General features: G+C 36.6%; 1 protein-coding gene across 2 annotated transcripts in view; it reads left to right on the forward strand.

Annotated features, from left to right (window-relative positions):
• The window catches only part of LOC18437388 (TCP-1/cpn60 chaperonin family protein), a 29,721-nt gene extending 12,946 nt beyond the window's left edge, over positions 1–16,775 (forward strand). For both annotated transcript variants that reach the window (XM_020669167.2, XM_006847600.4), the window contains exons 8-12: positions 55–170; positions 5,364–5,440; positions 10,070–10,555; positions 15,788–16,103; positions 16,376–16,775. In XM_020669167.2, the coding sequence (XP_020524826.1) occupies positions 55–170; positions 5,364–5,440; positions 10,070–10,555; positions 15,788–16,103; positions 16,376–16,522 (1,142 nt within the window). In that variant the 3' untranslated portion in view covers positions 16,523–16,775. The remainder of the gene's footprint in view (positions 1–54; positions 171–5,363; positions 5,441–10,069; positions 10,556–15,787; positions 16,104–16,375) is intronic.
• Positions 16,776–18,442: the final 1,667 nt, after the last annotated feature.

Below are 18,442 nucleotides of genomic sequence, written 5' to 3' on the forward strand. Positions count from 1 at the left end.
TGAAGTTCTGTTTGCGCTAACAGAATTTATACTGTCTTCTGGGTTGTATTTCAGAGAAGTTCCGATCAGACTTAATGAAGATTGCGATGACGACTTTGAGTTCAAAAATTCTCTCCCAGGACAAGGAACACTTTGCTAAATTAGCAGTGGATGCGGTTATGAGGCTTAAGGTATGGGAATAAGCTTGTGTTAGAGATACTCAACCTCAAGTGGATGCCTATAATATTTATATTACGTGTTTGGTTTCATTTATAAATTACTGAGTTCTCCAAACCGACGTGTTGATCCCGCTTTCAGATCTCGCTCATGCTCCCTGATAGGAATCTCCCTGGGATCTGAATCCCAACTTTTTGAGATCTCAATCCCCACTTTTTGGGTATCACTCCTAGGGCAACAAGAGGCCAAGAAGATTATGTGGATCTTAATTGCGATCATAATATATCTCTCTAATTCTTTTGGATATTGTAAAGCGTAAAATTGCAAATAAAGTAGCTTGTTATGTTTTTGGATGTCATAAAGTGTGAAATTATAAATAAAGCAGATTTTTATCTATAAGAAATGACTCCATTGAATAGTTATTGGTTATTCCGATGTGCCTCATGATAATATTTTTTTATTTGTATTTTGTGGAATTGTTGTTACATAAACTATGTCTCAAATGAATATATAATAATACTTTTTATTGCCCTTTCTTGTGCCCCCTTTTTATGGTATTTTGTGGGTTTATTATTTTTTATCTTTAATAAAATTTTATAATTTCTAATTATTTATTTATAATTTCCAAGTTCATGTCAGCAAATTGCTTAACAATTAGTGCTGGTGACCTTGTGATGGATCCTCTATTTAAAAGGACCGAATACTGTACTTTGTACGATTATGATATTTGGGTAATTTAACCTATCATCAATGCTTCCAGGGGTGGTAGAGTTGAGTAACTGTTCCTGCCAAAAAGACTGGTTATAAAAATGGGGAACAACTCATCACCCACGCTCTATAGATAGACCTGGAGGGTGGATATTGGGTCTGGGTACTCTATTTTATATACAGACTGGTTTGGAATATTTTTGCTTCTTTAAAATAGTAATGTGAGAACATTTTGTGAATGACTGGACCTCAGTCTCTCCTTACCTCTACATAATTATATGGGAATAAGGTGAACCTGGGTGTAGTGCTGGGTTATGTGTGCTACCATGTTCCGTGGAACCCCTCCCCTCACTCTCTACTATATCTCATTCGAAACTTCTATTTAATTTCTCTCTCTGATTTCCCTTTGCTGCTTGCCATGTGAATTACTGATGTTGGAAAAAAACTGAAGGAGAATAGAAAGCAACAGTAATTTAGGCCCAAACACACACAACAAGTTCTCTAGAGTTCCTTCCTCAAACCCCAATAAGGGAGCAAAAGCTTCCTTTTCCTCATTCCTCTTTTCTTTTAAGACAATCCCATGGAAGGATGACTCGAGGGCCCCAAGCACCTCTTAAATGATGATGTTGATGATGATGATGATGATCATCATCATCATCATCATCCGAGCCTTATGCTAACTATTTGGGGTTGTCTAGTTTATCAAAAAAAAACTATTTGGGGTCGTCTACACTAATCCTGTTGCCATTCTGTTTTATCAAGGGCCATACCCTTAGTCAGACTATGAGTCACGATATCTTTTCTCACTACTTCCATGTGTATCTTTTTGGGCCTTCGCCTCTTTTAGAGCCTTCCACTCGAACAAATTGCCCCTCCTAACCAGTGTTGTTCTAGGTCAACACTTCACATGGCTAGACCACCTAGGTCTACTTTTCTTCATTTTATTGCTTATTGGAGTGACCATTAAGTTCCTTCGAATATATTTATTTTGAATTATATTCTTTCATATCTTACCACTCATCCATCTCAACGTCCGTTTCTCAGCTACACTCATTCTATGAATATGTTGTTTCTTGACCGCTCAACATTCCATATCATAAAAACATAACTGATCTTATAACTGTCCTATAGAATTTTTCCTTCATGTTTTAAGATGCGGGATGTGGTCCCAATGTGGTTTAGATGCGGGGGCATCACCCCGATGTTGTCAAGAAATATAAAAAATTCTAAAATCTTAAAAAAATTGGTTAATGCATGGAAAAAATATGGAAGTGATTTATGTGATAATAGGTATAACTTCAATATTATCAGTTGTCAGAGACTTGAATCCCTTGCTAGTAGACATTAGAAAGTAGAAACTAGAAACTTAAGTATCTTTATATAAGACATTAGAAGACATCAATATTATCATAATTCGTAAACATCCAAAAACCATAATTGCAATTGCAAACTTTAAAGTTGCAAACTCCAAAGATACATACAACCACAAAAAGTCTATGAAGAGTTCAAGAGTCACGACAAAACATAGAAGACTAACATTATTTCAAAAAAAACATAGAAGACAATAGAAATCAAAAGATAATCTTATCAACCATCAACTCTCAAGTATCCGAGTGCGAGGATATATAGGCATCATCATCATCAACATCGTCCTCAGTGGCCTCCAATATACTACGTCTACCTTGTTCTTCTCTGAGTTGTCCTCCTTCTCGACCTTTGATACTGATATGCGACTGGACCCAACTTTTCTCTTTTGTGTTCTAGTGTTAGGCCATACTCCTTCACAATCCTGCTACTTGAAGATTGTGAAGACATTGCCAAAAAAAAAAAGTGTTAGGAAATGAAAACTTATCAACTAATCGAAAAAAATTTCGATATCTTCTCGGCCTTGAAACCCTCGATGTTGACAAATCCATTCTTAAAATGACGCCCAAGCTAATCCCAATCGACAACCCAACCAACAAGGAAAGCAATCCGATGATTTTGTGCGATGGCCAAAATTCTTTTTTCTCCTTACCGAGCTATCGTGGCTGTATTTTCGGTTTGGGGGGGTCTAGTACCCCCCAAAACACTTATCCCCCTTTTTAGGGACGAAAATGACCAAATTGCTGACACTCGTGGGCATTATTTTCACCCATGAGCGTGGGAACACTATGTGGGCGCATAGCACTATGCGCCCGCATATGCACCTAGCAGCGCATATGTGCATATGCGGGCGCATCCCTACAAAGCGCATATGCGTCCAGAAGCGATGTGCCTCAAGCCACATAGCGCATGATGCAGCAACATTTTAAAACAAGCTTTCCCTTCAGTTTCATTGTTATGCGACGATCACACAAGACTTCAGAAGCACATCTCTACTTCATCTGCCCAGCTTTAATTCTATCCGTGACAATTTCCTTAATCTCTCCATTCTCATGGTTTATCGATCCAAGATATAAAAAATAATCTCTTTTAGGTACTTCTTGGTCATCAATTTTAACTAATTCCTCGTTTCTACTCCTAGTGTTACTAAATTTGCATTCCATATATTTGTCGTCTTACTAATTTAAAAACTTTTTGGTTCTAGAGCGTACTTCCAAAGTTCTAACTTTGCATGATGCCGTCTCTAGTCTCATCAATCAAAGCTAAAGTTAGACGCCGTCGTTAGTCTCATCAATCAAAGCTATGTTATCCATAAAAATCATACACCACGGTACCTCATCCTATAGATGCCTAGTTAACTCATCGTATTATTCTATACGTCTCTTTTGTTCTTGTTAATAGTAGAGAATGCTGAAAATATTTTTTTATTTAAATAAATGGAGAGCAATACTTATCATTCAGATCTGAGCATAGCCCACTTTTTCACACTTGAACAAACTAGGGCAACACCACATTATCCAATTTTGAGCATCATCACACTGCCACTTTTTTGAGTAGACTAGGGCAACACTATCCACACAAAAAATTAGGTTTTTTGGGAGAAAGTTTCGGCAAATCATCTACAATTGCCCACAAACCTCAAAAGTAGGCAACAATACACAAAAAAAAAGAAGGAAAATTAGAAAACGACTCTGGGGTTTAGATCAAACAACCCTAGGAAGTGTTCCCCTTTTTTTTGTTAGGGTAGAGAAGAAAATCAAGAGGAGAAGATTAAAAGGGATGAAATATTTTAGGATATAAAAGAAAACCAAGAAGGAAGAAAAGGATCATTGCTCTGATACCATGTCAGAGAAGGGAGAGAGATGCAAGGAAAGAGGGAGAGGAAGGGAGAGTGATGTGAGAATTTCAATTGGGTCTCAGTCTCACACACCTCCACACCACTTTTATATTAATAAAAAGTCAGTGAAAGGGAAAAATTGCCCATACAAACTGAAATAGGACATATAGGTCCTATTATCTTAAAGTAAAAGGGATATAAGAATTAGAAAAAATGACTTTTAATAGTTCTTAAATATGAAATGAAAAATATTGGAATTTTTGTTAAAATGGGATCCTTTGTGAATGTAGTGTACGAGGCTGAGTTCCAATTGAGTCTCAGTCTCACGCATCTCCACACCACTTTTATATTAATAAAAAGTTAGTGAAAGGGAAAAATTACCCATACAAACTGAAATAGGATGTATAGGTCCTATTAACTTAAAATAAAAGGGATATAAGAATTAGAAAAATGATTTTTAATAGGTCTTAAATATGAAAAGAAAAATATCGGAATTTTTGTTAAAATGGGATCCTTTGTGAATGTTGTGTACTAGGCTGTATTCTATTCCAATTTTCAAGCACCTGAAGTGAAGTCTGCCTATTGATGGGGATAGAAAGCTGGAGAGGGAATGAGCAGGAGTGCAATATCAGTATTTAAGAGGATTCACGTGGGAGAATTGCTTGAAATGAGATTCAGGAATAGGAGCAGGATTCAGGTTTTGCAACTTGAATGCTGCCTTAAGTACAAGCCAAGATTAAAAGATGGACTTGGCTCGAGAGTGTACATTGTCCCAACCCCGGTAGATTTTGGCGAGACTTCAGCCAAGTCTCATCCAAAAACAATATGAAATTATGGAAATGGCTGAGTGAGTGGACCGGCAATGTTTGAACACATAAGATTCCTGCGATTAACCACATTGGGAAAAAGAGTGTTCTTTATGGTAATTTTTCGTGCTGATTCTCAAATGCATTTGTTTGACTTACATTAACGTTCTCTGAATATGAAAGTATTTGGTTGTTTTTGTTGCACTATGTGGTGGAAATATGGATATGTGGTGGAAATGTCCAAATTCTTTGTTGCTAAATGTGTCAAGTTTGTTGTCGAATTCTGCAACAATACAATTCAATATGCTAACTGACCTGTTGGACCTCAATCTTTGAACAATTATTTGAGATTTGTATACATGTAGATTTCCTTATACAAGCAAGCATTTGGAAGCTCGGGTTCCATGTTTGGTTGTTATATCAATTGTTATGTTGATGCTTTTTGATGCTTCATATTGTTTGTAATTTGCTTAAATCATTCTTTGATACAGGGTAGTACAAACTTAGAGTCCATTCAAATTATCAAGAAAGCTGGTGGGTCTTTGAAGGATTCATTTCTTGATGAAGGGTGAGTGTGCCATTTGCTATTTGGCAGTACTTCCATTTGGAAAAAAAATCATAGATTTTTCACTGAATGATATTTAGAAGGTTATGCATTACATTCGTCTGTGTTCTCTGTGGAACTGTGAATTTTATGATGTTTTATCTCGTTGTTTCTTTTTTTTTGTTTTTTTTTGAGAGAGTTAACAATGTTTTATCTCGTTGTTTCTTGTCCATCCCTCTTGCCTTAAAGAGTTATAGGGATCCTAATAACTGAAACCAACAAAGGTGACCTATCTATGATCATTACTTGATTCCTGCTTTATACTACATATTTTTTTCTCATTCGTAAAATTCTGGTATTTTTAAAGAAAAACTCAAAAAGGGCATGTTCCAGGCCCTTTAGAGTCACTAAAGGTGTGTTAGCGTCTGATCAGTTTTAAGTTAAAACTATGAAAACAATGTTTGGGTGTAGATCTAAAATTTGATGATGCCAAAGTCGTGAGGATTTCTTAAATCTATGCTTCATTCATCACAAGTGTCTGAGCTTAGGAGACCATTAGATCATTCATTGTTCAGAGGTTTTACGTATTCCCCTACATCAAGTCTTGCCAAGAACCCCCAAGTCCCCAACTTATCAGAACCTGTAAATAAAAGTCATTTAATTTTATGTATATATATATGTCCACATTGTGGACCTCTGTTATTATAAGCGAAATTAAAAAAGTTTCAAACTAGTTTCTTATTCCTACTGCAAGAGAGTGATTAGAGAGGAATATGTTTGCTTTTACGTGAAGTCCATATATTTCTTACATTTTCAACTTTTGTGTTAAAAACTCAGTATTGCAGTTTTAAGTTTCATATGAAAGTAAATCACATAACTCTGATTCGAGACTTCAGATCACATTCATGTTTTGAAACTCTCCATAATAATTAGTTTAGGTTGTGTTAAACTGGTCTTAGTCTTCGTTATTATCACCATTCCTTAGCGACAATTCCAAGATCAATGTTCTAATTACTACTTCCTTATTGGGAATAGTCCAACATTTAGCCTTTTTAGCATTTAAAACTGGATCAGGTTTTGGTAAGTCCGCTGACTCACCTATTCTTATGCGTCCCCCCTTCAAAATTCATCTTAAAGCTAGAGTTGGATCCAAGGTTTTAGGGATCAATAATCTTGACCATAAGGATCATGAATATGGAAAAATAAATATTTTTTAAAATTTAAACGTGATTTTATCCTTTTTTACACAAATTCGAATTTTGATTGGGTCCCTTTTTCTGAATCCATCATAAAGATGAGCGTTTGATGGTTAGGGGTGTCCCCTGGCTCGCCAACTGATATCCCTTTTAACACTTCATGAATAGTTTTTGTTTTCTATAATCAAATTTATTCGGATGGTGAAATATGGGTGTTAATGTTTATGGCTTTTATTTGTTAAAAAAAAAGAATATTAACTGAATTTTATTGAAGTCAAAACTGGATGTACAAGTATAATCCATGCAAAAACAATGAGCCCTAGATAAATGTGCCTCTACAAGAAGTAATTGGAAATAATCAAAGAAGCTTTATGAACCCCCTTAGCAGCCAAGGAATCAGCAAGCTTGTTAGCCTCACACTATGAGTGCCGGACGGCTATTGACAATGTCAAACTCTTCATCAAAGACATTAGTATGCTTCTATGTATAATATCAAAGGCTGGTGGCCCATGTGATTATTTTATGTGAATTCCTGTCAATAAGAATATCGTTCCCATGTTTGATCCAAACAACACAGCATTGTGAGGAGAGGATTGGCCTAGGCTGCATTGGGTTTAAGTGGTGGGAGGAGTCCTGAGATTCTTTTGAAAACTACCAAGATGGTCTCCGAAGACACCACCAACACCAACATTGCCCTGCTTAGCGTTAACACTCCCATCGAAGTTAGCGCCAAGCAGCTGCTCACGGCAAGTAATACTTGGTTGAGAGACTTGCGGATGTCACCTGTGTGGTGGTCCGCTAGGCTGACATGGAGCAGGTGGCATGAGCAGACACCAAAAGATCTGAACCTGTAATAAAACGAGGTTTCACCTTATCAACTGATTAACTGTCTTTTTTACCCTGTATAGTGTGCTTTTTCAAGCTTTTTTTTGGTACGTGAACTCAAAACTGGCCCTATCGCATAGGCTTCCAATATATGTTTGTCAACATAAGGCTTTCATTATATGTTGAAAACATTTACAGTACTAGAGCTAAACATTCAGCAATTCAAATTTTTTTTTCTCTCTTTTTCCCCCTTTATTATTTCTTTGTTTTTTCTTTCTTTTCCCCCCTTCCTTATTTCACCTTTTCATTCTCTTTTTATTTCTTCTTTTTCCATTTTTCCTTTTTTTTGTCGGCAATTTTTTTTTTATTTCCTTTTGGAATTGCTAGATGGTTTCTTTTTTGCCCCATATACTGGATGTTTATGACTTCTATTTATACTTCTATCAGAGGGAATCCTGATCATCTTGTGATGGTTGGGCAGCAGAACTTTTAACTTAGTGCAGATGTTATTGTATTTTCTCTTATGTCATTTATTTTTCATGTCTTTTAATTATGTAAAGAATACTGAAGTCTACCGCTGGAATGGTCAAGGAATGGAAGTGCTTTTCTTTCCTTGGCCGATTTGGGCTTTGAGCAAATCTAACAACATTAATGCATAGATTAGTTTTAGCTCATCATCTCTAGGGATTGTAAAAAAGTTGAAGACCGTATCAATTGCTGTATTGCAAGGCAAATTAGTTTTAGTTGAGTCTGAGATTTAGAAAGTTGGTTCAGTTTGTTTACCGGTTGTATTTTGATATCTCTCCATCCATGTAGTTATTGAGCGATGTTCCAGAGGTTTTGCTTAATTTAAAGGGAAAGCTTTCTATGTCCCCTACAACATAGAAGTTCTATCCTCCCCTTTATCCAACCGTCCAATTTTGAAAGGAGGGCTAACATTGCCCCAATCACAATGTCACGTCTCCACACTGTTTTATTTTTAATTTTTGTTCTATAAACTATTTTGACACCAAATTTTGGACGTCCATTCTTCTATTAAACTCGCACTCACAATAAATATAAAAAAAATAATTTCAATAAAATAAAATGACCAAAATACCCCTGAAAGTTTCAAGGGGTATTTTGGTCATTATTTTTTATCAAAAAAATATTGTTTATATTTTTTATAGGTGCGCCCCAATGAGAAGATGGCACGTACCAAATTTTATATTCAGAAAAATTGTATTAAAAAAACTAGAAATAAAATACTTTCAGACATCGGATCTAAGATCAAACGGTGAGTGACTCTCTTGATTAAAAATGGACGGCTGGATGGTAGGGGGAGGATAGAACTTCTATGTTGTAGGGGGAACATAGAAAGCTTTCCCTAATTTAAATGCAATAGCTAGTTGCCATTTGTGGACATGCTGTTTCAATCGTATAGCTTTTCTTGCTTTGATTCCTTGTTGCATGTTGTTTATGGAATCTCTGCATTTTTATTTTGTGAATAACCTTAAAATGTCCGCAAAATTTGGGCATTGAATTTTCTAAGAGATGCAATCAGTATGGGACACATACAAAAGAAGTTCAAAAGTTATCCTTCAGTTTTAAGGATTACTGCATTAGCATGGGAATCTGATTGTACATTGGCCTCTCTACATGCCTGAAAGATATCGGCACCTAGTCACTAGTGAGAGAAGCTAGAGATACACTTTAGAGGCTCACCTAGATAGTTTTTTACTTCAGTTTTTGTAGTCTACTGAAGTGAAGATGTCCTTAAGAATCCTTGACAATTCCTAGAGATGATGCGCACACCTGAAGGGCTATATCAATAAATTCATTTCAGAAAAACAAAAAAAATATCACAATGGTATGAATCGGATAAGACATATCTCCTGATATTCCTAGAGGAAATTTGTCTCTTAATCAGGATGCCATTGCTGCTGGATTGTCTGTATGTATGAATTTCCCTATTTCTTAAGGGAAGTATAAGAATAGAGCCTTATGTTACTATTACTAAAAATGGGTACTGACATTCATATAGTGCAAAAATATAATAGAGAGCTTGGAGGCGGAAATCAAGAGAAGGGATTAACTAAAGTTATGAACATAAAAAATATAAAAAAAAAAGAATAAAATCAAATAGCGCATAATTCATCTGTAAAGCTTAATAGTAATGCAAGGACATGACTGGAAAAAGGCAGTGGCTTTGGTGGTTGTGGTAATGAGAGGTAGTGCCTGGGACTGATCTCTGTGTGTCTGAGTAATAAATGTCCTCAGGAAAACCCCACTTTCCATTTGGTAATGCAGGTTGTGCATCATGTGCACAGCTCGCTTACAACTTCCTTCAACCTTTAGAAGATATATCATCACCAACTGTCTTGATTGTATTCTTCTTGGAAACCTTCTGTTTTTTGCCTTTTCCTTTGTTTCTCTCTCTCTATCTCTATTTTATTTTATTTTGTGTATTTTTTATGTGTAAGAAACTGTTGGTCATTCTCCTATCTATTGAGTTGCTTAGAACAATGAATGCAATGAACAATTTCTTTAGTGAATGGATAATAATCAGAAGCCAAACAGAAAAAATGGTTGATTATATTCCGTTTCATATGGGCTAGGATCTTAATAATCTTTTTCTAATCTGTCTATGCAGATTTATCCTTGATAAGAAAATTGGTGTTGGTCAGCCAAAGCGTATAGAAAATGCAAATATTTTGGTGGCAAATACCGCTATGGACACTGATAAAGTAAAAATTTATGGAGCTCGTGTCCGTGTTGATTCAATGGCAAGGGTCGCCCAGATTGAGGCTGCAGAAAAAGAGAAAATGAAAGACAAAGTGCAGAAGATTATTGCTCATGGGATTAATTGCTTTGTAAATAGACAGCTAATCTACAATTACCCAGAGGAACTCTTTGCTGATGCTGGCGTACTGGCCATTGAGCATGCCGATTTTGACGGCATTGAGCGGTTAGCGCTAGTGACTGGTGCAGAAATTGCGTCCACTTTTGACAATCCAGAGTCTGTGAAACTTGGCCATTGTAAGCTCATTGAAGAAATAATGATTGGTGAGGATAAACTGATTCATTTCTCTGGCGTCGAAATGGGTCAGGCATGTACCATTGTCTTAAGAGGGGCAAGGTATTCTTCCTGCCCCCTGTCATATGCATTTCTTTTGCAGAATTTTATGCTTTATCTGTTTTGAATTTTGACTGTGAAAAATACATATTAGTTTTGGGTCAAAGGATCTAATCTGGTGAAATGGATTTTTCTGTAGCTGATGCTTATGTGCTATGCTAGTTATTCTGGTTTAGTGTTCCATATACTTCCTTGATTATTTTTTAAAAGTTCCTATAGCAGATATACTGTTTGGATTTGGATCTACTATCCATTTAGAGGGTTTAAATCCAAATTCCAAAATATATGAACTAATTAGTGTATCTGTTTGTTTTACCACTTGGTACTCTTACTTGTTTTGTTTCTTATTGTGCCAATTTTATGTTAGTTAGTGCAGGGATAATGCTCCTTTGAGTTGGTTTTTTCGTGTATATGTGCACAAAACTTGTACATGGATTTCAATGTTTCGTGGCATATTGATCTAGTGGTTTACTGTGCAATATTAATTGGCTATACTTTTCTTTCCTATCATTTGTCTTTCTTTCCCTTATTGTCTTCAAGAGAAAGATAACTTTTTTTTTGGATAAATGTTGACTTTTGTATTTCTATAGGAAGATAGAGTACAGTTTTGGGTTAAATCCGAGAGTACCCTCTAGACGGGACTCTCGTTAAAAAATAGGTCAGCAGACCCTGTACCAAAAAATGGGCTTATACGATTGCCCCCTTACAAAGTTTACAAGAAGTTGCAAAAAAAGGCTTATAAGAGTGCCCGTACACAGTTTACAAAAAAACCAAGAATGGTAAAAGAAAATATTAAGTACAAGAAGTTCAAGTTCAGGTTGAGTTCCACTGGTCCAGCGCAAAAAGAATGTGGACCCGGCTTGAGTGACCTGTCTCTGACTTCTAGCTCCCTCTTTCGCTAGATGGTTTGCGGTATCGTTGGACATCCTCCACGTATGCTGCCATGAGACTTCCATAGCCTTGCAAATGTGATGAACCTCGTCAAAAACTGGAGTCAGGTGCCATGGTGGATCGCTTGTTTTACTAGCCCAAGAGATGACATTTTTTGAGTCTCCTTCCACTATAAGATGTGAGCCCCAAGAGGGATTGAGATTTCTGAATGCTAAAAGGAGGGCTAAGGCCTCTGTTTGATGAGAGTCCTTTAGATTGGGGGGTATCCTTGAGACCAAGGTAACCCACTTTATGCCAAATAATTGCAACACACTGCCCCACAGGTCAAAGGAGAAGTCATAGAGTAGGAATAAGTGAGGGTTTTTTTCCTCCTCACATTCACACAGCACACCTATTAGGGATGGGGACCCCTCTCTTTTGTAGGTGCTCAACTATGAGGACCTTTTGAGAAAAAGCGAGCCAATTGAAGGTCTGCACTTTTGGTGGAGCAATAGTGGACCAAACTCTGGAATAAGAATCATGGGTAGTGGGCAAGAGGGTACGGCTTTTACAGAAAGAAGCTACAGAGAACTTACCCGAGGTGGACTAGTGTCCAAACTATATCATCTCTTTCTTGGGATAGGATAAAGAGGGAATGAAGGGTATTCAAGAGCTGCTGGAAGTCGGTGGTTTCCTCTTCGGTTAGGTTCCTTCGAAAAGAAGGATTCCAAACTCTACGACCTCCAGAGAGGCTTAATTCCTGAGCAATGGAGGAATCTTGGTCTCAGGCAAGAGAGAATAGAGTTGGAAAAGCCTCTCGCAGGGGGGGAAGGTCCTAACCATAGGTCTTGCGAAAATTTCACTCTCGAACCTTCTCTTGGATGGAATCTAATGTACCTCTTGAAAGTAGCTAGGACAGTTAAGAAGGACTTCCAAGCTCCTGAAGCATTATAGACTTGAGTTCTTTCTGTCAGCCAGGTATCCATAGGGACTTTATACTTATGCCCTTAGAACCTGTGCCCAAAGAGCGTTTGGCTGAGTGGCTAGGTGCCACCACCATTTCCCTAGCAATGCAAGTTTCTGTTTTTGAAGAACTTTGATTCCTAAGCCACCCTGATTTTTGGTTTGACGGACCTTGTCCCAAGCAACAAGGTGATATTTTCTCTTATCCGCCTCATGAGTTGATTAAACCGGTTTGCCACCTGAGCAGGCATATGGAAGAGCGACATGAGGTAGATCGGGGAGTTTGCTAGGGTAGCATTTATCAGGGTAGTTCTTCTTGCCAAAGAAAGGAATCTACCCTTCCATTCTGCCAGGCATCGATCTACCTTATCTAGGACATGGGATCATTGCCGCTTACTAGGCTTCCCCAAACCCAAAGGTAGGCCAAGATAGGTAGTAGGGAAATCTTGGACTTTGTAGTCCCAATCTGGAATGAGTGCTCTAATTTCAGCAGATGACAAGGCTACACCATGCATACTGGATTTTTCCATATTAACCTTGAACCTGGTTGCTGACTGGAAGCAGCTGAGGAATCTTTTGAGGGTTCTAACTTCAATACGGGTGACGTCTAGGAAAACCAAGGTATCGTCCGCGTATTGTAAGTGAGAAACTATAGGGCAGATGACAAGGCTACACCCTGCATACTGGATTTTTCCATATTAACCTTGAACCCGGTTGCTGATTGGAAGCAGCTGAGGAATCTTTTGAGGGTTCTAACTTCAATATGGGTGGTGTCCAGGAAAACCAAGGGTATCGTCCGCGTATTGTAAGTGAGAAACTATAGGGCCTTGCCTACTGGTTTTGAATCCTGAGAGGAGGCCTACCTGATAGCCACGAGAAATGGACCGACTGAATACTTCAGCCGCAATAGCATCAGAGGAATTGATAACGCGATTTCATTCAATATGTTATAGAATCAGAGGAATTGATAATAGTTTTATTTTCAACAGTGATTTGGTGCTGGGCCATATATTTAAGCTCTTGGAGTTCTCCATCTCGTCATGGTTTGTTCGAAAGTTTCCTAGGCCTGCTGTTTCCTAATATAGTATGGTGTAAGACGAATAATATCTCCCTTCCAAAGTTCAAGTGAAAAGTTCCTTTGAGATTTTTCAATCTTCTTGGAGCATGTTTTGATGGAAAGAATTCATTAGTGGTGGTGGTTGATGTTTATTGTGATTTGGAGGTGAAACACTTGATTTTTGGGTGCATTCGTTCGCTTTTTGCTGGTTCCTTCATATGTTTTCTTTTTTCATGATTGCTTTGATTTTGTAGCAGGGTTGATTGGGATATGCTTTAGAGAGGGACGTACATGAACATAGGTAGAGGTAATGCTTAAAAAACGATAAAGGACTAGGTAGATTACTGGAGGAAATTGATGATTTGTCTTTAATTTTAGAAACTGTGTGAATGCATGGAGGTGTGGTAGTCAGGCTGATTACTGCCATTCTATCAATATAATGTGTGTGCATGTCTTTGTGTTTGCCTATGGCAAATTCTGTTGCTGTTCATTGCTAAATGTTAGTCCCCTCGGCCTTCTATTTTATTGGAACTAGATATATGATGGAAGTTTTGTTAAACCGATTTTCTTTTGACTTTGTTTAGCCTGGAGCTATGATGGTGAACTGAATTATCTCTTGTTTAAACAGTGATAGGATATGATCCCTTTCTTCCTTTTTTCTGTAAGAATTGCTTACAAATTGTTATTAATATAAAGCACGAGTACAATGAAGAAGAGAATAGCATCAAAGAGATGCCAATGTGACATGTCATGATGTCAATGATCTAAGAAAGAAATTCCTCTATCAATGACAAATTCCCCAAGTAGGGTCCATTTCTTCCTTTGGGGCCTGTATTGATCCCCGGAAAATATTGGCTGGAAAAAAACTGTTTCTTGTGAAATATATTTATTGTGGAAAACATTTTCCCCAAAATATGTTCCTTCTTTTTGGATAGCATCTGGATGCAACCTTGAAGATACATTTTACCTGGAGAATGGGTGGGGTGCGAGGAATCTCTAGAGAGGGAAACTTGGTAGACATAGAGAGAGAATGCAGCCTGGAAAATGCATCTCTACCTAGAAAAGTGTTAAATGCAAGGGACACCTAGATTGGAAAACATGGTAGAGATATTGAAGAAGAAAATTGCTAGAGCAAGATGGAAGTAGAAAGACATTTCTATGCAGGGGAGAGAGAGAGAGAGGCGAGAACTAAGGATATAAGGATTTTTGAGAAGGAAAATTGTTTCACGCAGGCTGGACCGCATGACTACATATGCTGTCCAAAAAGAGTAAAGCATCCATCTTAAAGATGGATGCAAGTAGGTGTTCCATTTAAAAACAATGGAAACTAACGGTCCAAATGTTTTGTTACTAGAATTATTATTTCTAGTTTTTGAAGTGTACTTATTTTTTTATATTCATGATCTCCATGTTAGAATTACATTTTCAAATCCAAAAATCCATCTCAAAAATAGATTTATTAATAGGCCCACATTTCTACATATACGGGCATGGCTGCATAGAAACCGGGTCCTTTTGAGAAGGAAAAAGTTTATATAAGGTTGCAACCTTAAAATGTAGAACTACGGATGCACCTCAAAAGTCCATTGGAAAATATTATTTGAATGTTGAAAAACCCTCTAATTGAGCATCTCGACATCGAAATGTACGATTATGAAAGAAAAAAGGATTTTGAGTCCCAGAAATAGTGCGTCTTACAGCACATCATCTAGACCATCCATTTTTTAAATTTTCATATGTTTATAGATCTACTTGATTTTAACCATTTTTGGAGTTTAAAATTTTATAATTAGATATGAAAATAGATTTTGAGATAATCCTAAGAATATTTTACATTAAATTATATGTTATGATCAAATTTGAAGGTGCGCCTTAATTGGATTGTTTAAGGTTGCAACCTTGTGGAAACAACACCCTTTTGAGAATGAGAAGAAAGAGAGAGCTATGGGTAGGGAAGGGACAGTTGGTTTTTTTTTTTTCTTGGTTGGGTGTTGGTTGTGGGGTGGGGGAAGGAGGAAGGGGGAGAGAGGGGAGTTGGGTTGACATGGAGAGAGAAGACGAGGGAGGGAAACAACAAGGTATATGCTTGTTTCAGTTCGGTTCAGTAAGGAAATCTGATAGGGAAATTAACTTTTTAGCTTTTGGGATGAAAACAATTTCTAAATTTTGGGCTCAAAATCGAGAAAACAGTTTTTGGCAGAAAAAAAATTTCGCCCCACATTTTGGATTCAAACCGCCTTAATGAGCAATCTACCTGGAAAACCATTTCCTGGTCAATCTTTTTTCAGGGATCGAAAGGGCCCTTAGCTTAAAAGTTTGCTTTTGGCATTGTTTTGCTTTTGCAGTTCACATGTTCTGGATGAAGCAGAGAGGTCTTTGCATGATGCTCTGTGCGTATTATCACAAACAGTGACAGACAGCAGGGTGTTACTTGGTGGTGGGTGGCCTGAGATGGTGATGGCCAAGGAAGTGGATGATCTTGCGAGGAGGACCCCTGGGAAGAAGTCTCTTGCAATTGAGGCATTTTCACGCGCACTGCAGGCCATTCCCACAATCATTGCTGACAATGCCGGATTGGATAGTGCTGAACTGGTTGCTCAGCTTCGTGCTGAGCACCACAAGGATGAAACCAAGGCTGGAATTGATGTTATCTCCGGAGCTGTGCGTTCTCTCTCTTACCACATTTGGTTTTAATTTTTTTGTATCCTTTATGATTTTGATTATGAAAATGCTGTAGAAGTTTGTGGCATGCATCGCTCTCTCTAGTTACTACATTTGTTTTTGTATCCTTTATGCTTTTGATTGTGAAAATGCTGTAGAATTTTATGTGACATGCATCTCTCTCTCTAAGCCCACCCCATTTGGCACTTTATTTCATGCATGCTTCTCTTTGAGGAACTCCATTTATTCATTGGGTTTTATGTCGCATATAGGTGGGAGATATGGAAATACTTGGAATTTCGGAGTCTTTCAAAGTGAAGCAAGCAATATTGTTATCGGCAACCGAGGCTGCTGAGATGATCCTCAGAGTTGATGAGATTATTACTTGCGCTCCACGGAAGAGGGAGGATAGAATGTAGCCACTCCCTTGTTCAGTTTTGTTAGGCGTTTGCTTTCGATCTCTCATTTTGGCTTTTGAGATGGGGAATCAGAATATAGAGAGGATTCCTAAAATTTATTACTCCAATTTAGATGTCCGCAAGCCCAGTCTCTTAGAACTCTACGCCTTTTTTAATAGTTGGTTTGATTCGATGCTACTGTGAAGTTGAAAGCTTGTATCTTATAACATCTTACTATATTTTAAGGTTGGATTGCATGTGTTATTATTTTAAATGGGGTGTAGTTCGCCTAAGGTTGCAGCCTTAAACAATTAAATTACGGTGCACCTTTGAATTTCATCATAAATGTAATTTTGGTGTAAAAAAAAATAATAATCTGAAGATGGCTCAGGAATCTATTTTCTATCTCTATTTATAAAATTTTAAGTTCTAAAAATAGTTTAAATCAAGTATATCTATGAGTACAAGAAAATCTTGAAAATAGACGGTCCAGATAATATATTATAAAGTACACTATTTTGAGACTTGAAATCTATTTTCTTTTTCATATTTATATATCTTGATGTCAAGATGATCAATTAGAGGATTTTCAAGTATCAAAACAATCATTTATGATGGATTTTTTAGATGCATCTTAATTCTACATTTTAAAGTTGCAACTTTATATAAACTTTTTTTTCTTAAATATGATCAATTTTGATAGGCTCTTCGTTTTTTTCATTCTCTGGCCCGAAGTTGCTTGGATATTTGACACACAAAAAGCAATATTGCGTCTCTCGCTGCTCTTAACAACATTGTGTGCTATTATACTTTTATTCACGGGTATCGTGACGTTTACTTTCCAATGCGAGAACTTTAATATATGGAATTTGATGACCTGGAGGATATGGACACATAATATAGCCTTCTTATCATTAATGCAACAACGATGTCGTTCATGTAGTATTCTTTCCCGTGTTTTAAAAAAGGTTGGAAAGAAAAATAGATAGTTTGGGTGGACTGTGCACCCCTTGATCCTATATCTTAAAACTAAAAACAATAATAAAATAAGGAAAAACAAAATTGAAATAAGGTTTCTGGGCCATGATGTATTAAGTTATTAAAAAAGGTACGGTTTGTATATGTTTGTAACTTTATTTGCCGAAATAAGAATGTGATACACATTACCCATTTTATTTAAACAATCCAGATTAGAAACGTATTTAAGACAATGTCAATGTGTGGCATGTCTTTTAAGATATTATTCAATTTACACCATTCTAAATAGATGGTATAGATTACTACTTTATTTCTACAAATAAAGTCGCAACATTATCTATAAGCTTTTTCCTTTAAGAGAACATTAGAGATATGGAAAGCCTTAAGCAAGGTCTATGAGCAAAAAATGAAGTGTTTTCACCTATAGGTTGGTCGTCATATAAATTTTTTGGATGGTGGGAAAAAATCCACCGCACACGTATATTATGCCTGGTGTGGTCGATTTTTCATGCTAAGTCGCAACGAATTTACGAAAGCCATTGCAGGGTGAAAACGCTATTCATTTCGCTTATAGGTTTTGGAAAAGGTTTTCATATATATATGGATAATCTATAATTCACGTACTTTCAAATTATAAAATTTAATGTTAGAGTGAATTGTGAACGGTGGATTATATATAAGAATTGTTTAAAGTTAACAAAAGTTAATATGAGAATGAGTTGTGATGTTGGATTTAATAAAAAAAATTATTATTTTTGTTTAAAAATTATTTTAATAGGTAACTTAATAATTAAGTAAGAAAATATTTAAAATTTTTATAAAAGTATAAAATTTATTACTTTTGTTCTTTATTAAAAATTTAAACTTTACTTTTTATAGAGACGATAAAAGTATCATTTGTCTTTTAATGATATTTACAAAAAGAACTTTATTTACTGACCATACATTACAAAAAGTAACTTG

Source organism: Amborella trichopoda, chromosome 13, assembly GCF_054954075.1.
Source record: "Amborella trichopoda isolate Santa Cruz 75 chromosome 13, AtrichopodaSantaCruz75HAP2 v2.0, whole genome shotgun sequence".
Taxonomy (NCBI): domain Eukaryota; kingdom Viridiplantae; phylum Streptophyta; class Magnoliopsida; order Amborellales; family Amborellaceae; genus Amborella; species Amborella trichopoda.